The sequence below is a fragment of the Colletotrichum lupini genome, chromosome 6 (assembly GCF_023278565.1).
Source record: "Colletotrichum lupini chromosome 6, complete sequence".
Taxonomy (NCBI): Eukaryota; Fungi; Ascomycota; class Sordariomycetes; order Glomerellales; family Glomerellaceae; genus Colletotrichum; species Colletotrichum lupini.
Genome location: NC_064679.1, coordinates 1,559,111 through 1,580,168, shown reverse-complemented (window position 1 = coordinate 1,580,168; position 21,058 = coordinate 1,559,111). Strand labels below are relative to the sequence as shown.

General features: G+C 55.3%; 7 protein-coding genes across 7 annotated transcripts; 2 read left to right on the top strand and 5 right to left on the bottom strand.

Annotated features, from left to right (window-relative positions):
* Positions 1-33: 33 nt before the first annotated feature.
* Positions 34-5,398, bottom strand: CLUP02_11964 (uncharacterized protein; the record flags this gene model as incomplete). The annotated part of the gene is made up of 13 exons (XM_049290929.1): positions 34-97; positions 150-1,265; positions 1,311-1,439; positions 1,551-1,757; positions 1,868-2,055; positions 2,183-3,206; positions 3,259-3,342; positions 3,483-3,558; positions 3,587-3,678; positions 3,807-3,816; positions 3,927-4,473; positions 4,680-5,237; positions 5,324-5,398. The coding sequence occupies 13 exons, from the start codon at positions 5,396-5,398 to the stop codon at positions 34-36; spliced, it is 4,170 nt and encodes a 1,389-aa protein (XP_049148074.1).
* A 1,185-nt stretch (positions 5,399-6,583) lies between these two features.
* Positions 6,584-7,418, top strand: CLUP02_11963 (uncharacterized protein; the record flags this gene model as incomplete). Its single annotated transcript, XM_049290928.1, has 2 exons — positions 6,584-6,688; positions 6,762-7,418. The coding sequence occupies 2 exons, from the start codon at positions 6,584-6,586 to the stop codon at positions 7,416-7,418; spliced, it is 762 nt and encodes a 253-aa protein (XP_049148073.1).
* A 244-nt stretch (positions 7,419-7,662) lies between these two features.
* CLUP02_11962 (uncharacterized protein) lies at positions 7,663-8,382 on the bottom strand (the record flags this gene model as incomplete). Its single annotated transcript, XM_049290927.1, has 1 exon — positions 7,663-8,382. One exon carries the CDS (start codon positions 8,380-8,382, stop codon positions 7,663-7,665), a length of 720 nt encoding a protein of 239 aa, XP_049148072.1.
* A 440-nt stretch (positions 8,383-8,822) lies between these two features.
* Positions 8,823-10,524, top strand: CLUP02_11961 (Tim44-like domain-containing protein; the record flags this gene model as incomplete). The annotated part of the gene is made up of 2 exons (XM_049290926.1): positions 8,823-9,787; positions 9,849-10,524. 2 exons carry the CDS (start codon positions 8,823-8,825, stop codon positions 10,522-10,524), a joined length of 1,641 nt encoding a protein of 546 aa, XP_049148071.1.
* Positions 10,525-10,930: 406 nt separating this feature from the next.
* Positions 10,931-14,349, bottom strand: CLUP02_11960 (oxidoreductase family protein; the record flags this gene model as incomplete). The annotated part of the gene is made up of 4 exons (XM_049290925.1): positions 10,931-11,693; positions 12,039-12,579; positions 12,641-13,468; positions 13,983-14,349. 4 exons carry the CDS (start codon positions 14,347-14,349, stop codon positions 10,931-10,933), a joined length of 2,499 nt encoding a protein of 832 aa, XP_049148070.1.
* Positions 14,350-15,286: 937 nt separating this feature from the next.
* CLUP02_11959 (uncharacterized protein) lies at positions 15,287-16,036 on the bottom strand (the record flags this gene model as incomplete). Its single annotated transcript, XM_049290924.1, has 1 exon — positions 15,287-16,036. One exon carries the CDS (start codon positions 16,034-16,036, stop codon positions 15,287-15,289), a length of 750 nt encoding a protein of 249 aa, XP_049148069.1.
* A 362-nt stretch (positions 16,037-16,398) lies between these two features.
* Positions 16,399-20,535, bottom strand: CLUP02_11958 (uncharacterized protein; the record flags this gene model as incomplete). The annotated part of the gene is made up of 1 exon (XM_049290923.1): positions 16,399-20,535. The coding sequence occupies one exon, from the start codon at positions 20,533-20,535 to the stop codon at positions 16,399-16,401; it is 4,137 nt and encodes a 1,378-aa protein (XP_049148068.1).
* Positions 20,536-21,058: the final 523 nt, after the last annotated feature.

The window sequence follows — 21,058 nt, the reverse complement described above, 5'->3', positions numbered from 1 at the left end:
GGGACGGAGACGAGACTGAAGTCGGCGTGAAGCTCATAGCCGCAAGGTCTCGCTGAAGGGCGGTAGTTGAAAGCCAAAGATGACAAAGGCCGCTTTGCTATGAACAACAGGCATTGTAGTCTTCATCAAGACAATATGCTCTCACAAACCTGACCTCGGGCATACCCAAAAGCGCCTGCCTTACATACTCATCCTCGACATCTAACGCCGTCGCCTTCGCAATCCGTAACTTCATCTCTGAGGCTCCCTTGTCACTCGTAACTCTCACTCCATCTTCCTCTTGATCACCCCCATCCCCTCTACCGCCGTCATTGGCTAGTATAGACGCCCCAGCCCGAGCCATAACCCACCCCCTCGCAACCTCGCTCGCCCACGTCCCATTCAACCTCCTCATCCACTTCTCATCCCTCACAGCCCGTCCAACCCTCTCCGTCCCGCTCCTCGCCCAAAGCTCCAGATCAAACTCCAAAAACACCGGGTTCCGCCATCCAGAGCCCAGCACGCTCTTCACTCGCGCAATCTCATCCGCGTCCTCCAAGTCCGTAACAACGATCGTAGTCTCAGCCCCGCCTCCGCCAAACATACGTCTCACGGCATCACGACCATGCGTGCTACACCGCACACCCAACACATCAAACTTCAAACTCACGCGCTTCACCAGCGCCGCGCGCTCGAACAGGCGGGCATACCACTCCGCCTCAGCACGACCCACGAGAACATGCCTCGCCCTCTGTACAAGTCCTCTAATGCCCCGCGGCTGGTCCCCCTCGACGTCAACCCAGCTATCCAACTCCAGCACATCGCGATCCCCATCAAACCAGTAACACCGCGTCCTCCCCCCTTTGCCCACCTCGCCCCCCTCGTACGTGAGCCTCGCCAGCGCGCCATGTTTCGTCGCCACGGCCCGCGACTCACGACACGCTCCGGCGATGGCGGGCGGTCGTAACAGCGGCGGCGGAGATCCTGACTTGTGTGACTTCGTCTTCTTCCCATCCCGTGCGTCTAGACGCAGAACCCGTGAGGGAATGGCGACGAGGGACCAGACTCGGAGTCGTAGTTCGGGGGGCAGCTGGCGGAATTGTGGAAAAGATAGGTGTTGCGGCGGCTGCGTGTTGTGGTGGGAGAGCATCGTCTCCATTGTGACTAGGCGCGCTTCTAATGCCGTCTGAGATTCTGCGATTCTCTCTAGCAGGTGAAGAGTTCGCTCCTGAAAGGTTCTGGATTCCATGTTGTTTGAAATGAACTGTGAAATTGAAAACGGGTCTCTTGTTGTGTGAGTCGAACTCTACCTGTTCAGCTGTCGACTTCACAGTTGATTAACAAAGTAGGATATGCGTGGCTCGTGAGAACTTCCACCGGCGACGTCTCTAATAAGAACATTACAAGTCCCAACATCAAAAACGTCACCGCCAGGCGCCGGAAACCGCGGGAAGTCCATCCTTTTTACATCACCTCACCATCTGAACATCTGAACACAAATCAGAACCGTATTCGCATCACTGCCCCCCGCCGCAAAAAGACTTGGCTTCCCTCCAGCGGCCGACCTGCACTTCGTCTGGTGTTGACTGTACGGTTTGTCAGTCTGCAAAAGCATGCAAGTCTCGTAGGTAAGCATCTTGGTAAGCGTTGTAAGCAAGTCCGGTCCCCGACTGTGCATGCCAGTGCGGAGACTTGGTTCATTGAACCGACAGGGGTGTAATCTGCTAGGATGGCTCCAATTGGGCAAGTCCGTTTTCGGGGACCACACGGACATGAGGCTTGCACAGTAATACATGACAATCCTATCCTACCTTCAGGTATGCTCCATAGGCTCATCGGCTCGAAGGATCATCACGAAGCCATACTTTTATTTCCTTTGCGATTTTACAACTTAAAGTCGGCATTGTTCTTCTCCCAACCTCTTGGGGTCTCCTCCAGATCGGCCACCTTATCAACGAGCCTCACCTTCAGGTTCCGATTCCGCTCCGTGCAGAGTTCGTAGGTTGTGCTGAGGTTAAACAAGAGAGTGTGCGATGAGTAGCCGGATCCGACCATGTCCTCAAAAATGGCTCGTGCCTGATGTATGGCTGGTTGTTAGCCGTCTTTGTCATGCTTGAGTTTCCACGAAATGTGTGTCATGAAATGAGACCACAAGTAACAACACGAGAACGAGGGAAAAGGCCCGAGAAGGAAAAGCACTCACCTCTGTCAACTTGCCAGTGTAAAGAAGACACACCGCCATGTTGACACCAATCATCTCATCCGCAACTTCCTCCCTCAGCCCTCTCCAGGTCGCAAGCGCCGCCTCATACTCCCCATCAGCCATCTGACAAAGCGCGCCCACAACCGTCTCAGCATGCTTCCCGTCCTCCCCAGAGCCCTCCCCTGGCACAACGCAGCGCCTCGCCGCGTCCGCATCCCCCAAGTGAAGCCACAACAGGGCCCTCGATAGCGCCATCTTTCCGTTCCCGCGGTCCTTGAGCGTAGCCAAGTGATGCGCCGCGCCGGCGGGGTCATCCATCTCCACCAGCGCGCCCGCGACAGCAACGCCCAGATCCTGCAGCCGCGCCTTCCAGAGCTCCCTCGCTGAGTTATCGTGCCGTGCCGTCGCCTTGCTGATCTGCTCGCGCGCCTCCCGCGCCAGGTCGTGGTAGCTCATGACGGACCTGCGCGGGTCGCTGAACCCGAGAGCCTGTAGCCGTACGTTAAGCACGCGCAGCTCCCAGGGCACCAAGTGCTCGCCCGTGGTCTCGTCAATGTAGACGCCTGCATTCAAATCTTCCAGCGCCCTCACCTCCTGCGCCGCCACCGCCGTCGCGTCGATGAGCGTCAGGCACGCCAGCCGCGTGTACAGCAGGCTAAAGATCCTCTGGTGGTCCGACGGTGCGACCCGCGGCCGGCCTGGGCTGCCCGTGGCCGTCAGCTCCTGGACCGCGGCAATGGCGGCGGCGCGGAAGTGGCCCTTTGCCAGCAGGTCTTCGAGCGGAGCATCGGCCGGCGGCTGCTTGGACGAGTTCCTGAATGCGACCGGGACGTTGACGGGTTGGATGGTGTGGTAGATCTCGGGCCGCAGGAGGAAGCCAAAGTCCTTGGTGACGGTTGTCTTCACGGGCGGAGCGGCGGGAGAGTGAGGCAGCGCTGGAGAGCGTTGTCCTGATATTGGGCGTTGCTGCGTCGTGTCTTCTGTGGCGGCGGCTTTTGGTGACAACGGGTCATTCAGAGGAGTGCTTGAAGCCTGTCAGAGAAGGCCAACATGGCAATATGAGAAGTAAAACTCACTCGTCCAGGTCGAGCGGACCCTTAGTCGAGGACCGTGGACGAACCGCTGTACGAAACGTATTAGTGAAGATTCGGTGACACTCCCTCCCTCATTCTTAGTCTCATTCATGAGCTATAGGCCATAGCTTCTGCCAGGGCCAGGGTGATGAGATGCACCTAGAATGAGAAGAAAGCGGGCTCTAAAGTTGGAGGAGGTTTTAACATGGTGGATGATAAGCACTCACGCCTCGTCACTGATATGTTTCGTCCATGCCCACGATTTATTGGAGGTTGAGACATCGTATTGAAGGTTGAAGGGATCTCAAAGGTGTTGTTGGAGAGAACATACAGCAGCACTTTGAACTTGAATGAAGCTCAGCAGGTATCGAAGCCAACTGGTCTGTGCTGCGGTCGCTCAGAAGCTGGGTCGGGGGAACCCCCCTTTATGCGATTAAGGGACACAGGCAGCCAGGAAACAAGCACATGGCTCTTTTTTCAAGTACTTCATATGTACAACATTTTTCATTGCAGTATTTCACCCTTGATCTCACAAATTTCACACATCTCACATCTGGCAGCCTATGGTGGCAAAGGACCTCTATTAACCGGCAGTGATATCTAAACCGAAAAGGCAGAGCTTTTAACCATTCCCAATATCTCAAGTTTCCATCAGATATTCGTTCTCTAACCCTTGGCAGCACCGGCCTTGATGAGCAAGATGTCTCCATCTTCCACAACGTAGTCCTTGCCCTTCGTCATCACCTTGCCCTTAGCCTTGACCTCGGCTTCAGTGCCGAGCTCCTTCAGCGTGGTGAAGTTGTAGACGAGGACTTGAATAAAGGTCTTTTCAAAGTCGGTATGAATGACACCAGCAGCCTGGGGCGCCTTGGTGCCGTTGCGGAGAGTCCACTGGCGGACTTCGTCCGTGCCGGTGGTGAAGAAGCTGCCAAGGTTGAGGACCTTGCGCATCTGAAGAACGATCTTGGGCAGAGCGGACTCGGCGCCAACGTTCTTCTGCTCCTCCTTGGACTCGGCCTCAGTCTCGTAGCGGGTCAGACGCTCCTCGAAAGAGACGGAGATGGGGATGATGGGGTCGCCTTGGGCGTGCTCCTTAACCCACTCGGCAACCTTGGGAAGGTACTTGTTCTTCTTGCGAATGAAGTCCTTCTCTGAGAGGTTGACCAAGTAGACGACGGGCTTGGCGGTAAGGAGGAACAAGGGGTTGATGACCTCGATCTGTCGTTTTTGTCAGAAATGGTTTTCTCTCACAAGTGTTTTGCAACAAGATTGTATGAGGGAGTTGTGTCAAATCAGAATGGGTTTTTTGTCTCAATATGCCGTAGCATTCGAAGAGCTGGGTTTATAATTCGGATCTTAGATCCTTTGTCATCATGTGACGAGAGGCGTGGGATGAGGAAAAGAAATGTAGTTGTCAGTCTTACCTCCTTGGGGCCCCAGGTACCCTTGCGGACTTCATTGCCGTCCTTCAAGTGCTGAAGGATCTTCTCAATGGTAGCCTGCTCCTCTATAGCCTTCTTGTGCTCGAGGCCCTTGCCACCAGAGCGAGTCTTCTTCTTCTGGTTCTCGAGGGCCTTTTCGGTGAACTCGATATCCTTCAACCGCAGCTCGTCGCTGATGATGTCGAGATCACGGGTAGGGTTGACGTCACCCTCGACGTGGATAATCTCGGCATCGTCGAAGCAACGAACGACCTGGAAGATGGCATCGACGGCGCGAATGTGCGACAAGAAGGCGTTACCAAGACCAGCGCCAGTGGAGGCACCTCTCGTCAGACCAGCGATATCGTACACCGTAAGGTTGGCAGGCACGCGCGACTTGGGATTGTACTTTTCGCAAAGCCAATCATAGCGCTCATCGGGGACGATGACACGTGCCTCCTCAGGGTCGATGGTGGCGTAGGGGAAGTTGGCCGGGTTTCCCAGGTTGCACTTGGTAATGGCCTGGAAGAGGGTGGACTTTCCAACGTTTGCAAGGCCAACCTGAAGAGAAGAGAAGGGGGGTCAGCCTGATCCCGGACAGGTTCTAAGGCCAAGGCGAAAGCGAAGGCTCAAGGCGCAGCACCCACAATTCCACTCTTCAGGTTGTTACCGGGCCTGCCCAGGAGGATCTTCTCCTCGACGACTTGCTTCTTGGGAGGCATTGTGCGTCTTGATTTTGCGTAGTGACGTTTGGTGGTGTAGAGTAAAGTGCAGTGAAGCACTTGAGCTTGGCGAAAGGCAGAGCTAGCTGCGCGGGGTAGCAAAGAGGGAGATTTAGAAGTGAAGGAAGAAGGGAGGAGGATGAAGGACGTCGTTTTGGCGACTCTTGGCTGTGTGACCAGCCCTCAATCACGCGGATTTGCCCGACGACTCAGAGAGCAGAGCGGTAGAGAGAGAAGAGAGTAGAAAGAGGAAGAGAAACCTCGCAGATTGTTTGATCGAGAAGAAAAAGCTTTCGCGACGGAGGTGTTGTGGCCGGCCTTGTTAGATGAATTTTAATGTGCCCCACCAAAAACGGGGCCCAGGTACCTGAAGGGGGCCAACTTCCATCCCGGCGTTTCTATTCCGCCGTCGCGCCGCCACCACCTAAACCTGGAAGGCGCTGACAGCACCACTGAACAGTGGAAGCAAGGCAGGAACGATCCCAGCAACCACGCAACCAAGCTGGGAAGCTCGAAGCCCGAAAGAAGCTGGAGGAAAGCGCGGGGCTGGGAGCCACCTCTGACCTCATTCCTTGCATCCTATTGGATCGCAATTGGCTCAACCCGCTTGCAGTGAAGAGTACTTGTGCATCCCGCATACCACCACCCGATTTCTATGGCCCACGTCTGGCTACCCAAGTACCTGACCTAACCTTCAAGCTCCCATCAACCAGCAACCTCCAGGCTCCTTGAGGTTGTTCAATGCAGTACTTTGCCTTTCTGCTGACGCCCGCTTTCTCAGCGCCGAGCACCGCCCGAGCCAAGCCCAAGGAACCTAAGCTACGAGACCTGCCTTGAGGTTCTTTGCCGGGTGCATTGCGTTTGCTTCCGTCTCCTTCTCGTCGCGAGTTCCGTCAAACGTTTCTGTTCATTCTGCAGCCAGCCTATTTCGTTGTATTTGCGTCCTTCATTCACTGAAACATCCCCCATATCTCGTGTCCTCGAAAGTATTCCCTAAGCGCATTTATTCCCCAGACTGGCCCTCTTCCCCGTTTCGTGCCTCGTCTCATCTTCTCCAACAACGCCGCGCCCCTCCCACCCGACTCGCAGCTGCCCAGGCTCTCACGACGTAACCTGGAATACGTCAAAAAGGCAGCAGCACCCGCAACCTACAAAAACACCTCACCCGACAAATTGCAGAAAAACATGCCTCCACGATCGAGCAATCCCAGGCAGTCTACCGCGTCGCATAGGTCGACATTGTCATTATCCAAAACCGAAGTCACAATCCATGTCTATGATCTGCTACCTGTAAGTTGCTCGGACCCACCGAACCGACAGCTTGGTTCCGTCACCGCCAGCCCAGCTAACAAAGTGACTACAGCCAGGACGCCTATCCTCTGTTCTTTGGACATTTGGCGCTTCACTACTGCACTCGGGTGTTGTGATCAATGGCAGAGAGTACGCCTACGGCGGGCACGAGCGACGAGGTGTGACGGGAGTATACTGGACAAAGCCCAAGACGGAGCCCCCCGGCGGCACTTTCAAGTCCGAGATCCTCCACGGCTTTACCTTTGCAACCCAGGCCGAGATCGACGCGATTCTGGAAGAAGCCTCGAGAGACTTCCTCGGAACCTCCTATAACCTCTTGACGAAAAATTGCAACCACTTCACTTCCTATCTCTGCAGAAAGCTTACCGGCCGTCCCGGTCCCGGCTGGCTGAACCGTGCGGCAAGCATCGGCGTCGCATTACCCTGCGTTGTCCCTAGGGACTGGATCGACCCACCCGAGTACGATACCGCCGACGGCGCACTCCTGGAAGAGGAGGAGGAGGATGATCGTGCTCACGAAGGCTCTAGGATGCTGAAGCAATCGCCGCCGAGGTTCCTCACCGAGAACTCCAAGGGTCAAGCGGAGGACGCCGATTGGGATAGCGAGGAGGAACGACGCCGTGGCGGCAACGGCAAGGGCAAGAAGGCCGTACGGGATACTGCGGGTCGCGACCTACCTGCTGCCGAAAGGGCTCCGGTTCGAAAGTAGAGGTTGTCGTCGTCGATTCTCTACAACAGGGTATGCGGTATATTTGGCGTTACAAAGGTCTGGCGTTTGGGTTTAATGGGCGTACAGCACTTGATACCAGTGGGGTTGGACATCTGCATTTTTGATATAAAACCATGAGAATGCAAGGAAATTTGCTCTTGTGATATGATACAGTTGTACATGTATTGTACAGGCGTTGTTGCGTTGTTCTTCCCCCGCGAACTCCAGACAGCGTACCCCCTTTCTAGACACGTCTTGGGTTCTTGCTCCTTGTTCCACCAAATTTCAATCTCGTTGAGTCCGCCACCCGAATGACCTTGCTTCTCCAGAGCTTACCTTCGGGGGCCATGAGAACCTTAACTGCCGCGTCACGTCCAACGCCGAATCCTCTGAGCACGATCTCGAGCTTGTTGATCTTCTTGTGCCATCCAGCGTAGTTCAACCTCTCGAGGACGTATGCCGTCAATTGGTAGGCGGCGTCGTATCCTTTCCTCTTGGACTTCTTGAAGCCGATGTTGCCGGTCGACAGGGAGATGATGGCGCCACGGTCGGGCTTCGTGACCGTCACGTGCGTGTTGTGCTTGTGGGAGTAGATGTGCATGTGGTACGGCTCCAAGAGGTCCTCCTGTTCGGGGACAAGGTCGTCGAGGCCTGAGCCGCTTGAGGCGAGACCGCCATCTAGCGACTTGCCGGCGGCCTTGTTCAGGGTTTGGAGAAGCATTGTCTGGTTGTGGCTGGGCGAGCTAGTTCCCTGTGTCGGTGCCGGTGTTGAGGCTGTGGAGCGGGAGCCGTACATGGCAGCGAGAAGCTCCTGGCCTCCTTTCTTCGCATCGTCGGCGCGCTGAATCGGGGTCTGAGAGAAGGGTCGGAGGAATGCCGGGGAGCATCGTGCTATCGGGGATGGACGGGCGGCAGTCTGGAAGATGGATCTCGCCAAGAGGCGAGTCGTCGGTGCGGAGCTCATCGCAGGAGTTGTATCAGGCTTCCTGTCGCAATAGGGGGAGAGAGGGCGACCTGTCCGTGACGATGATGGCCCAGCTGCAATGAAGATTTCAGAAATTTGGTAAAGCTCCCGTTAGAACGTCTGGAGACATTGCCGCTATCTGATTGGCTCCCGAGTGGCGCGCCGGGTCGTCTTCGGTTGAACAGGGGCCCAGATTTTTTCCGCGCTCCGCTGTCAACCGAGATCGCTCGCCCAGCACTGCAGCGCCAGAGCTTCTGGAACCCCCGTCGGAACCTGTCGCGAGCCAAAATTTCTTTGCAACTTTACTCGCCCCCAATCGTCATCTGCATCCCCTTTCCGCCCCTCTCCTCCCTCTCTTTTTCCTAAGATCCTCTTTTGCGTTTATCGTCGAGAGGCGGTTGGCTTGGGTTATACTACACACACACACACACACACACAGTATGAACTCTCTCGTGCAATCGGCGAGGAGAAATCCTCAGAATGCGCTCGTAAGAGCTTCCGCGCGGGCGGCGGTCCAAAACCACAGCAGGACACCCGCCTTCAGCCGGCTACTTTCCACAGACATCAGTGGTAACGCTGTGCTGGTCTCATCACGACACACCTTTGCACGACCCACCTCATTGCGATCACAGTTTCTCCCTGAAGATGTCCGCAGCATCTCGAGCTCGATGCAATCCAGGTCTTTCCACCTGACGGCCAGACAGCCCCAGCAGCAGCAGACCGAGAAGCCCAAGGCAACCGAAGACGGTGCAAAGCCTGCCGAGGATACCGCGAAGCCCACCGAGGAAGCCAAGGCCAAGGACGCCGAGTCTGAGGGCAAGGAGGAGTCATCCGAGAAGAAGGAGGGCGAGAAGGCCGAGGGAGAGGAGGGTAAGGAAGGCGAAGAGAAGCAAAAGGAGAAGAAGGAGGACATGCCGCCTCCTCCGCCCCACGGGGACAAGACGCCGTGGGAGGTCTTCAGAGAGACTCTGACGGCCGAGTTTGGCAAGTCCAAGGAGTGGAACGAGTCGACAAAGGCATTGTCTGGCGAGATCCAGGACTTTGCCGAGAGCGAGAGAGTCCGCAAAGCCCGCGAGGCCTATGAGAAGTCTTCTGGCGCCATCTCTTCTGCTGCGACGAGCGCTGTCAAGACCACCGCTGGCGCCATCGGAAAGGGTGCCGCCTGGACCTGGGATACCACCGCCATGAAGGGCGTCCGCAAGGTCGCTAACGTGACGGGAGACGCGCTCGACAAGGCGACCAAGCCCATCCGCGAAACCGAGGCCTACAAGAACGTCAAGGACGTTATCGACGACGGCAGCAGCTCGCGCTACGGTGGCTGGGTTGAGAAGGAGGAGCGTAGGAAGAAGCGCGAGGCTGAGGCCCTTAAGCACGGCAAGCCAGAGATCTTTGAGGAAGACCCCAAGTAAGTTTTCGAAAAAGCGGATTACCTGCAGGTCCGGAACTCCCAACTGACTATGATGAAGCGCCGGCACAAACGTCACGATTCACAAGGACGCCGCCTGGAAGGAAGCGTGGAACGAGTTCAAGGACTCGAATAAATTCGCCCAGGGCTTCTTCAGCGCCGGCAAGGTCTACCGCGAATCCGAAAACCCCCTCATCGAGACCGCGCGACTCGTCACGGACAAGATTGGAGGATGGTTCGCCGAGAACGAGACGGCCCAGGTCATCAAGAAGTTCCGCACAATGGACCCCAGCTTCCGAACGGAGCCCTTCTTGAAGGAGCTCCGCGAATACATCTTGCCCGAGGTTCTCGACGCCTACGTCAAGGGCGACATCGAGACCCTCAAGCTCTGGCTCTCCGAGGCCCAGTACTCCGTGTACGAGGCCCTGACGAAGCAGTACCTTACCGCCGGCCTCAAGTCGGACGGCAAGATCCTCGATATCCGCCACGTCGACATTGTCCGCGCCCGCATGCTGGACCCCGGTGAAATCCCCGTCTTCGTCATCACCTGCAGGACACAAGAGGTGCACGTCTACCGCAACGCAAAGTCTGGCGAGCTCGCGGCCGGCATGGAGGATAAGGTGCAGCTGGTGACGTACGCCATCGGTATCACCCGCGTACCAGAGGATGTCAGCAACCCTGAGACGAGAGGATGGCGTCTCATTGAGATGCAGAAGAGCGGAAAGGACTACTACTAAACCAAAACTACCACCAACAACAACACTACTACTATCGTAACCCACCACTCCCAACTTTTCAAGGGGGCGGTACTTCTCATAAGCGAGGAAGATGTTTGGATGATGAATTAACAACCTACAAAGAAGCCCCCTTCTCGCAAAAAATCTTCAGCCGACAAAAAAGTGTTTTATTACTTGTACAAAATAGATACTCGGGGGCATATGGGACTGGCGAACACTGGACGCGACGTTGCCACAATGTGAAGTGTGGCCAAAGGGGGAGGAAAGACAAAAACCAACACCGCTCTTGAAGGCTATATGTGTACGTGTAGAAGGAAAAATGTGTCTTTCATGTAGACGAGGCGATTACCCATACTTCGCGATGTAATACCAAACGAGAACTGAGAATGTCCTCACCCCATCATTACTATCCCCCTTTAGCCGTGTCATTTGCCGTCTTGACGGATCCTGCATCTTTCTCTCCTCGTCTCGACTTCTTAACAGCCCCTTCGTCTACAACTTGACTCCCTTCCCTTTCTTCAGCGCTCCGCCTCCTCTTCGCTTCAGCCTCGACAACTTCCCTCTTCCTCCCCTTCCTCTCCTCCTCCACCTCTGCCTCCTCTCTCAACACCGTCCGAACCTCCATCAAAATCTTACCCAGCAAATTCAACCCCCACCGTCCCCGATCCGAACCCGGTGCCTTATCCGGCGAGAACCCGATCCCCCAGATCCGATCCATCGGACTCGCCTCCACCAGCTCTCTATCCCCCGTCGCCAGCAACTTCTTCCGCAACGCTGGCGCGGACCGGAACTTCAGGAGATTGCCCTCGCGGACGATGCGCTCTCTGTTGTCGTTCCACAGCGCTTCGTTGAAGTTGCGCACTTTGCGGCCGAGGGCTTTGACTTTGCGCGGGTGGTCTGCTTTGAGGATGGATTGGGCGACGGTGGGGTCGGTGAAGAGGAGGGCTTTGGCGTGCATCATGTAGTGTTCTGCTGTTTTGAATGTTATGGGTGTGGAGGAGGTTGAAGATGAGGATGGGGACGAGGATGAGGATGAAGAGGGAGAGGGAGATTGGGTGAAGGGGTTGGAGGTCCACCATTGGGAGAGGTACCCTTCATGCCCTGTTTCCCGCCAAAAGTAGATTGGCGATGTGTTCATGGTGATTAAGGATGTAAGGTTCGAACCGATTCTTTGAATTTGAAGCTTGTATGCTGTTCGTAAGGGGTGGTAGGTTTGCATAGCTTATATGTGTTGGGTGATGTAGAAGTGAGGCTGACTTTGAAGGCAACTGTCTGCCTAACTGCGTGTTAGTGCCGCCGCCGGATGACTCAACCGAGAGTGAGCGTGAACGCCAAAACATGAAGTGAGTTTAAAAACACAAGACATCTCAAACAGCACAATACTAAACGTTGAATAGTGACTTGAGTGATGAAGAAGCAGATCAGATTTCTCATAATACTTAGATAAACACCTCAGTCGGGTCCCTGCCCTCAAGACCATGAGCCTACACATTAATATGAGCCATCTCACTCACCCAGACTTGTAGAGAATCCCATCAACCTGCTCATGCCGCCTCACAGCATCCTCAAAACTAGGCAAACTCTCACCCTCCGCAAAAGCCTCATAAACCGCCCCGACACATCTCGCCGGCACAGGCAACTCCGCCTGCCACCCCTCCTCCCACGCCCACGGCACACTCTCCACCTCGCCGCTCTCAAAGTCTTGAACCTCAATCTTGACGCCGTCCACGTCCGCAAAGGCCTGCAGCGCGACGCTGTTCTGCGATGTCAGCCGGATCTCGCCCTTTTCGCCGTTGACGGTCCACGAGAGCTGCGGCTCGCCGGCGAAGGGCTGACCCCGTCGGAACCGCGCGAGGAGCGTGGCGCCTTGGGCGGAGACGAGGTTTGAGGGAGGGAGGGTCGCTGTTGCGACGAGGAGGTCGGGCACGTTGCTTGGGACTGTCTCGACGATTTGCTTCGTTGACGGGTCGCGGATCTTGACGTCGGGGCGTTGGATTTGGGTGTGCGAGTGTTGGATGGTCGCCTCGCCTAGGACGTGCTGGATCTGGTCAAACACTGAACGCTCATGTTAGCAATGGGTGAGATTCCCATGTCAAGGGCAAAGAAATGAACTCACAGTGACCAAAACCGATGGTGATCACATTCCCTCCAACCTCACGCTGAGTGAAGTACTTCAACCCAGCCGGCAAAACATTCCGATCCAACGAACCACCCGCCGCCCTCACCTCACTACTCAACACCTTTCCAATCCTCCCCTCCTCCAAGATCTCCTTTACCTTCAACAGCGACGGCGCAAATCTTCCCTGGACACCCACCACCGTCCTTGCCCCGCGCCTCCTCGCCGCATCCGCCAGCTCACCCGCGCGCTTCGCGTCCTGCGCGAGAGGCCACTCGACGTACACACTCTTACCCGCCTCGACGCTGGAAAGAGCCGTGTCGTAGTGCTGATCGACGCGCGTCGAGACGACGACGAGGTCCACGTCCGGGTCCGCGGCCAGGTCGGCGGGGCTGCCGTAGGCTTTTGTGGAGGAGGGGAGGTTATAGGCTTTCACTGCGCGCTGGGCGGCTTCGACGCTCGAGTTGCAGAGGGCTGTGATTGTGTATTTGGAGCGGCCGCGCGGAGAAAGGAGGTAGGGGAGGTGGGCGCTTGAGGCCCAGGCTGTTGTTGCGGTTGAGGAGAGGCCGATGATGCCGATTCTGATGGGTGCCATTATGAGGGTTTGTTTGATGTTGGTGGTGGTTACGGTTGGATGAAAACTTGTCGATTGAGGTCTTGTAGCGAGATGAGAAGGTTCGGGCTGTGAGTTTATAGCGAAGTAACGGTATGGAGGTGAGGTGTGTAAGACTGAAGATGATGTGATGGCCGATTTGTAAGCTGGCGCGTCGCGGTGTAAGTCGATTGGAAGAGGGGTTGCGGCCACCTTGGTAATCAACCGCTCCCTCGCTTTGATACCGAAATCTCAATGAAACTAACGGTGATCTACACCACAGGAACTTTTGGTCTCCGTGGAGAGAAATTCATTGCTCATGATTTGTCACACTTTGAGGGACCCGAGCGGATTCGAATCTCAATCAACAGATACGCAATCCGTATCTGCGAGTCTCTTGAAGTATGTTCCTCTTGATTGGATGATGCGTAAAGTTTCGCGTTTGAAGATCTTTACAATGAGTAGAGACACATGGCACCAAATAAGAATGTGTTCGTCAATTACGATTCCCTCGTTACTGTCATCAATCATCCAAGCTCATATTTCCATAGAGTTGACTGCGGTGGGCCAGCAATGCCATGTTTACACTCAAGAACACCAGGAATCCCTTCACCCTACAACTTTCGGACCCAGCTTCGAACACCATACTGATACAGTCCGGATGACATCTTGATTGTATCAAGAAACCCATATACCAAAAACACAATCAAACCAAACCCATAAACAATGAAGCCACCAAAACAAACATACCAACTCTCACAGTCGTAACACCCGACCCCGCGGGTCCGCTTTCCGCAACGTGCAAGTAGAAAGGATATCCAGACGTCTCATTGTTTTCCGATGGTTCGTTGCTACTCATCTTCTCCTTGTTGGCCAAGCGACGATGACAGGCCATAAACCTAGACAGCGCCGTGTCCTCGTCGGCGTAGGTCGCGGGAAGCTCGCACCACTTGTAGCAGCCCTCGGCGAGCTGGAGTGAATTTGGGTCGCAGCAGGCCGCCATGGGCGTGTCATACGTGTTGTAGCCTGGCGTAACGACATATGTGAGGTTTTCTGGGATAGGAAAGTGGGTGGGTTGTGTTATGAGGTGGGGGTCTGGACATGTTGCGGTAGCCATTGCGGCAGGTGGTTGTTTTGGTTTTCAGAGCCGGGGAGTTGTAGTTGACGATGACGAGAAACACCGGGGCTTGGAGTTCGGGTTGATGGTAATGCTCGTTGTTATCTATGTTAGTCGGATCCGTTCGTGGGAAAGACGAAGTCTCGCTAAGATATCGTGGTACAGCTGTTGTATGTAATCGTATAAATTTGATACATAGAACATCATTCACCCAAGAGATTTCATGATCAATCTAGATTGAAATGCTTGTACAATCCGATATTAGTTCATCAGTGGTTCTCTACCCAGTTGCTCAATGTCAGCTTGGCAGCCGCCCGACTGCAGTCTTGCCAAGCCCTACGGCGCAGCACAGCTGATTCTATACCTATGTACGGACGTCATCCAGCATTTGACGGGTATTTTAACCGGTTCAAAACGAGCCATCGTGGTCAGGGGTAACTGCAAAAATCTGGGGTAGGTTCCTGGTTTGAAAGCACAGAGGCGCAGACGTTGCTGGTTTGTTGGCGATCTTTGGTGTTGGCAATGGCAGCGCTTACCAGTGACGTCGATGGCCGAGCATGGATCATGATGCTTGTTTCAACCGCCATCTCATACAGGCACTTCTACGCCGTTGAACTAAACAATCCAATACTACCTTGATCAGCTTGACAGTACCTTTGAGTGCAAAGTGTTGGTGCTCAAAACAAGTCCCGCCGTGAATTTGGTAAGATACCGCTACTACCACAGCCGTCTACCATGTTTTTGACAGCCGTGCAAAGCTTCGTAATGACTTCAATCTAAGTGATCACTTCCCCCAAGGCATGACTTGATCAGATTCTCCGCGTCGCCGTAATTGAAAATGGAGCCGGCTCAAGACCGCCCTATATCCGAAGGAGAATGCCAATACATCTTCATTCGCCTCGGCGCTGCAATCGTGAATGACTGGCTATCTACCATCTCACGCATCCCCATCCCCAAATAAGCCCTCAAGATCCCTCAAACTCTTCACCTTCATCATCCTCCCCTCCCAAGAAGTCTCCCCCCTCTCATCAAAAAGCACACTCAAAATCCCCTCCCTCATAGCAGGCTCGACATCCCTCACCACACTATCCCCAACAAACACAATCTCCCCCGCCCCGATCCCAAGATGCCGCAGCACCTCCCCAAACAGTCCCTCCGTCTTAGCCACCCCAAAGAAATTCGTCGTCGCCAGAAAATCAATATACCCATCAATTCCAAGCTCCCTCACAGTCCTCTCCTGCGCATCCTGCGGACCCTCCGTAATAACAACAACCTTCTTCCCCATAGTCTTCAACTTCTCAAGTAACGCCTCCGCACCGTCCTTCAGCTGGAGCGATGCGTTCAAAGTCCGCTCATAGATATTCAATAACGAATCCAAAAACGCCGCATCGGCGCTGGGTGACCCGAACCGGTCCAGCACCGAAGAGAAGCGTTCCCGTCGATACTCAAACGACGTCTTACCGTCTGAAAATGCGGCTGCCGTCTTGACGCGGAGGACGTGGCCGTACGTCTCCTTCAACTCGTCAACGGGAGTCCCGTGTTTCCGAGAGATGGCTTCCAGCGTCTTCGTCGTGGCGGCCGAAGAGGCGCGGCGGAATTCGTGGAGTGTGTCGTCGAGGTCGAAGCCGAACCAGGGTTTCTCTACCAAGCTGGCTTTGACTTGTGAGCTAATGTCGGATCCGTCCATTTTGAAATTTGTTAGACGACATTGAAGGCAAGTAAGTGCGTGTAGTTGGTTGTGGGTTAGTAGTACGCAAGTTAGAAGAAGCCATATTTTCACCGGAGCCATGACGGCTGACCCCCCGGAAACCGGCGGAGCCCGCGATCGGCCCGGAATGTCGTGATTTAACTCAGCCAATCCGTCCCCCACGCATGGCTAAATCACGTATAGAGTCCACGGGGCGGACCATGTTGATTTGCAAATATCTTTAATTACCAAAGGAGTTCTGTGCCCCAAAGCGTCTTATCCAGCGTGCTGTCATCCGGCAGCAAGCGCGGCATGTAAAAGACTAGTAGTAATGTACAGCAACCGGGAATAATTACCTCCTCTCACAATATCTCATCGTCTCCAAGGCTCTCATCCGCGTCGCCGATATCATACCCCATTTCTCTCGCGTCTTGCGCCCTCTCGCTGGCCACGCGCGTGGCGTGCCAAGCGTCCCACTTGGCCTTGTCGTTGGCTGACTCGACGGCTGTCCGCTTCGCAAGTCCCTTCTTGCGAAGACGACGACGGAGTTGTCGCTTGTCGTAAAAGTCAAGTGTGTTGATATCAATAGTCGTAATATCGGTCCCTGTCACAAAATCCAACGCATCCGCCCAAAGATCTGATGCCTCCTCGGAGTATTGGTTTGCGAGTTGCCGGCCCAAGCCACCTGTGGCCCACTCATCGAGCTTCACAGGAATAGCAACACCCCAAGTGGGATCCGTCGGTGACCAGACGCAAGGTGTCGATGAACATGAAGTTGGTCGGCAGTAAGCCTCGCACATGGCAGACTCAGCGGCATACCAAAGCGACACAAGGAGGACCATCAGCCCAAGGAATGTAAGGCGGAAGGGGTTGCGACGGTAAAGGCTAGGCACAGGAAGGTGAAGGTACGACACCTCCTTGATGGGAGTCTGGCTCTTGCAGTCTGGGCAATCGCGAGCGTGATCCAGGTTGTGACGGTGATGTGCCCCCTTAGCTTGCGGCTGCTTCTCCGACACTTTCCCAAGTGTAGCAGCATCATCATGTTTGCCGCCCTCGGCGTGAGACACCTGCCCCTCCAAGCGCTCGATGCCCTGCTTGGCACTACGGATGTTGAATAGCCCGTCCTTCAATGTCTTGCTCATCCTGTCGTACTGCTCCAGCTCGTGGTTTCGCTGACTCGTTGGAATGTTCGGCTTGGCTGCGACTTCCTCTTTCTTGACCGCAATGTCATCGAGCATCGACTCAATATCCAGGTCGGGGTCGTTTTGGAGCTTCTGCATGTTAAACAGCTCCTCAAAATCGTCCAAGGTAGAGTCTTCAATCTGATGGATGCGTTGCAGTTCCTTTATATCGTCCTTGACTGTCGGCGGCTTGACTGAGTTGGTCAGAGGTTTGCGCGGCCGAGAGGTCGATCTATTCCGGCGTCGCAGGCTGGTAGTTGTACTCGTTCCGGTCGTCTCCTTCTGATCACTCGTTTCGGAGCCAGACTCGGAGGCCTTGAAGAATGTGCCTGCTCTTGAGGTTGGCCGTGATCCTCTTCTGCTCTGCGGTCTATCGAAAGTCGCATTCGACGAAGGGTCAGGCCTCTTCAATGGGGGTAGGGTACTCTCCTCGATACGCTCAACCTTTAGCGTCGCAGGCGTCTCGACGTAAGCCCCAGTCACTTTAGGTGTAGGGAGAGATAGCGGGTCGACTTTCTTCGGCCGGGGAGTCTCGCCGGCGAGGTCCTTATCCTCATCCTCGGTAGTAGGCTCTGCAGAAGGTGCTCTCGATCCACGCTCAGACTGGTTGTCCGCAGGCGCGAAAAGGTTCCTCTCTTGTTCGATGCGGTCGGTAGGATCACCATCCGACAAGGCCACGCTCTTACGGTTGTCCTTGGCTGAGTCGGTTGACCTCTGACGACGTTCTCGGCGCCTTGCAGCGAAGTCCACACGAGATTGGGGCCTCCCTACCTCCGGCGCTTTCAGCTCGTCCGTGGAACTGGACTTGGAGTCATCTGTTCCGTTCGTCTCAGTAGAAGCTGGCTCGGATACTTTGATAGTTTCTCTGCGGTTTCGTCGTGGTGGACTGGCCTTAGGTTCGGGTTCGGGGGCAGACCGTCTGGGCTCGCTTCTGCGCCGCTGTGTCTCGGCTCTCTGCGAAGTCTCTTTGGATGTTTCTTTCTCGAGCCTTTCCATCTCAAGCTTCAACTTTTCACGCTTCTCCTCCTCAAGCTTCTCTTTCTCAAGTCTTTCCTTTTCGAGCTTCTCCTTTTCGAGCTTCTCCTTTTCGAGTCTCTCTTTCTCGAGTTTCTCCTTAGCGAGCATGTCCATCTCGATCTTCTCTCTCTCCAACCTCTCCTTCTCCAGCTTCTCCCTATCGAGTCTCTCCCTCTCGAGCCTGTCTCTCGTTCGTCTCTCCTTCTCCAATCTCTCTACCTCCTGATTCGCCTTTTCCAGCCTTTCCTTCTCGAGGTCTTCAATGCTTGGCCACTTTTTCTCATCTGTAGCTGCGGGCTGGTTATTGGATTCAGGAGCAGGGCTGCTACTTGCAGCTCTGGCGAGCCTCTGCAACAAGTCTCTCGAGTCCGTTCGCGCATGCGCACCTAGTGGCCTCGCAGACTTGGGACTCGCCCGCTCGTTTCGGTTCGCCGGCGACTCAGACAGCGATTTGTTTCGCTCCCGTACAGGTGAGTTGCGATAGATTGTGACAGGCGTGTTGGCGACATGCTCGCCGTCCTCTGTGGGCCACACTAACTCCCCAGCCGCTTCTCGGACAGGCGTCGACTCTCTCGCAAAGTCCTCGCTTCGCCGAGCTTCCGGCGATATGGATCTCGACATCATTGAGTTTTGTTCCCTAATCTCCTCTAATCGACTAGTGGCGACGGCCTTCTTAGACAACGACTCGGCTTCTCGGGCTCGTATCTCGTCGAGTTTCGTGTTTTTTGGCGGGGCTTGTGTATCGACTTCTTCACGGTCTGGTAAATCATCAGGTGTCGGGTAGTAGGAGCGTCGGGGTAGCTTCGCGAAATGCTCCTCTGCCTCTGCTTCTCTTTCGCGAATCTCCTCCAGCCTTGTATTGTTTCTAGCTCTTGGCAGCGCCTTTCGTGACTCGGCAAGCTCTTCCTTAGCTTTCTCTTCCCGCTGACGAATCTCGTCGATCCGAGTATTAGAGCGCCCAGCACGAGGGGAAGGCCCTAGCGACGACTCCCGCCTGAGATTTCCGTTCAGCCCCAAGAGTTGCTCTTCAGCATAAGCGCTGCCGTATGAGGATCGTCGATCGGAGGCTTCGCTGAAGCCAGCGCCATCGGTTCTTATTCGTGGACTGTCTGAAATCTGCAAGTCTCCCGCCGTGAAATCCGCGTCGAGCTGCCACGCGTAACTCTTGTCCGGGGATCGGTAATCCGGGTTCGTAGAAGCCGGGCGAGAGGTTGGTGGAGTGGGCTCCTGAGGCAGACGGGAGGTCTCTACAGAGGGCAACGGTGTATCGGCTGCATTGTCATCGTCTGGTTTCGGCCTGGCGGATCGCTTAATACCCTTCTCATCCTTCTCCAGGAGCTCCTTGATGTGTCCTTCAGGAACATGACTCTTTGCGAATGCTCCGGGACGCGGACTGGCGCTCAGACTGCCGTAGCTTGTCCTCCTACCCAAGCCCGGGCCTCCATTCAAGCTGCTGTTACTTACCCGCCGGTTCGCACTCTGAGACCCGTTAAGGCTGCTGTTGCTTGTCCTCCTCGCCAGGGTGTGTCCTGTCTCGGCAATCTTTGGTCCCACTCTGGTCTTACCAAAGAATTGTTCCTGATCCCGAGACGCGCTCGGCGACTCTGCCATCTCCCGTTCGTACTGACTCAGTCGACGATCGAAGCTTCCAGAGCTAGAGAGACTGTTCGAGCCTGGACTACCGCCGTACCGTCCCACGTAGCTGTCTCGCAACGAGTCGCTCGACATCCTCGAAAGGGGTCTAGGACGGCTGTAGTCGACCGCATCTTTGCCAAGAGATCGCCGCGATTTTGACTCGTCCGAGACCTGTCGATTGGTATAGGGGCGTGGGGCAGGGCTTGGTGATGCGTCGATGGCTGCGGGGGTAGCTCGCCGCGCCTTCTCGAGGGTTTGGACACGGTTCTCATCCGCCAGCTTCCAGGCCTCGGCGACGGAGACTCCGGAGCCTTTGGCGAAAATGCCAATTGTGGATTTGGGTCTGGGGATGCGAGAGCCGGGAGACACGATCTCGATGGAGTGGTTCGAATTGAGGGAGGGCGTCTGCGAAAGGGAGCTCGAAGGTCGGGGGATCGCGGCGCGAGAGGGGGGTCGGCCGGTCGCACTGGTTTGAGCGTTTGTTGGCGAGTATACGAATCTGTTACTTCCTGCCGCAGCTGGTGAAGGATTCTGAGGCTCGAGGCTCTCTCGGGAGGGTTTGGAGAATAGTGGTTTACGGCCTTCCTCGTCGATAGTCAATTGAGTAGAAGCGCGACGATTCGCTCGAGCGCCGAGGCCGAAGGACGGCGATCGATTGTATTCCATGGCGTTTTGGGGTTGTGGCCACGTTCGTAGGTAGTGGTGGCGACAGTGTAGTGGTGATGGTATGTTGTCAAGCTGCGCGCAGCTGCATTTTCTTGCGATGCGATTTGGCGACTGGTCGCGTCATAACAGTACGAGAACGCAGTAGAAACAGCGACACGAGCTTTTCAGAGCTATGAGGCCGAGATGGTCAACCTAGCCGCGTTTATTCGCATTGTCATCAGGGGAAAGGTGGTCGCGCAATGGGGAAAGACAATATTTTGGGTCGGCGAGCGAGCAAGTGGTGAACCGCGTCTTCCTAGGGAAATTGACCGGGGGCCACCCCTGGTGCTTCTTTCCCATTTGGATCAACCCCCACACTGCCCCTCCTAATCTCGGGGCGGAAAAACAGATAGGAAATGACTAATCGGGACCATCCGGTCCAAAATGGTCCAAGCTCCAAAATTGCGCCGGTCTGGACCCTGAATGGCCGATCCCCGTTCTGGAAACGGCGCGCCGTCACGCGGCTCTCAAAGACGTGTAACGG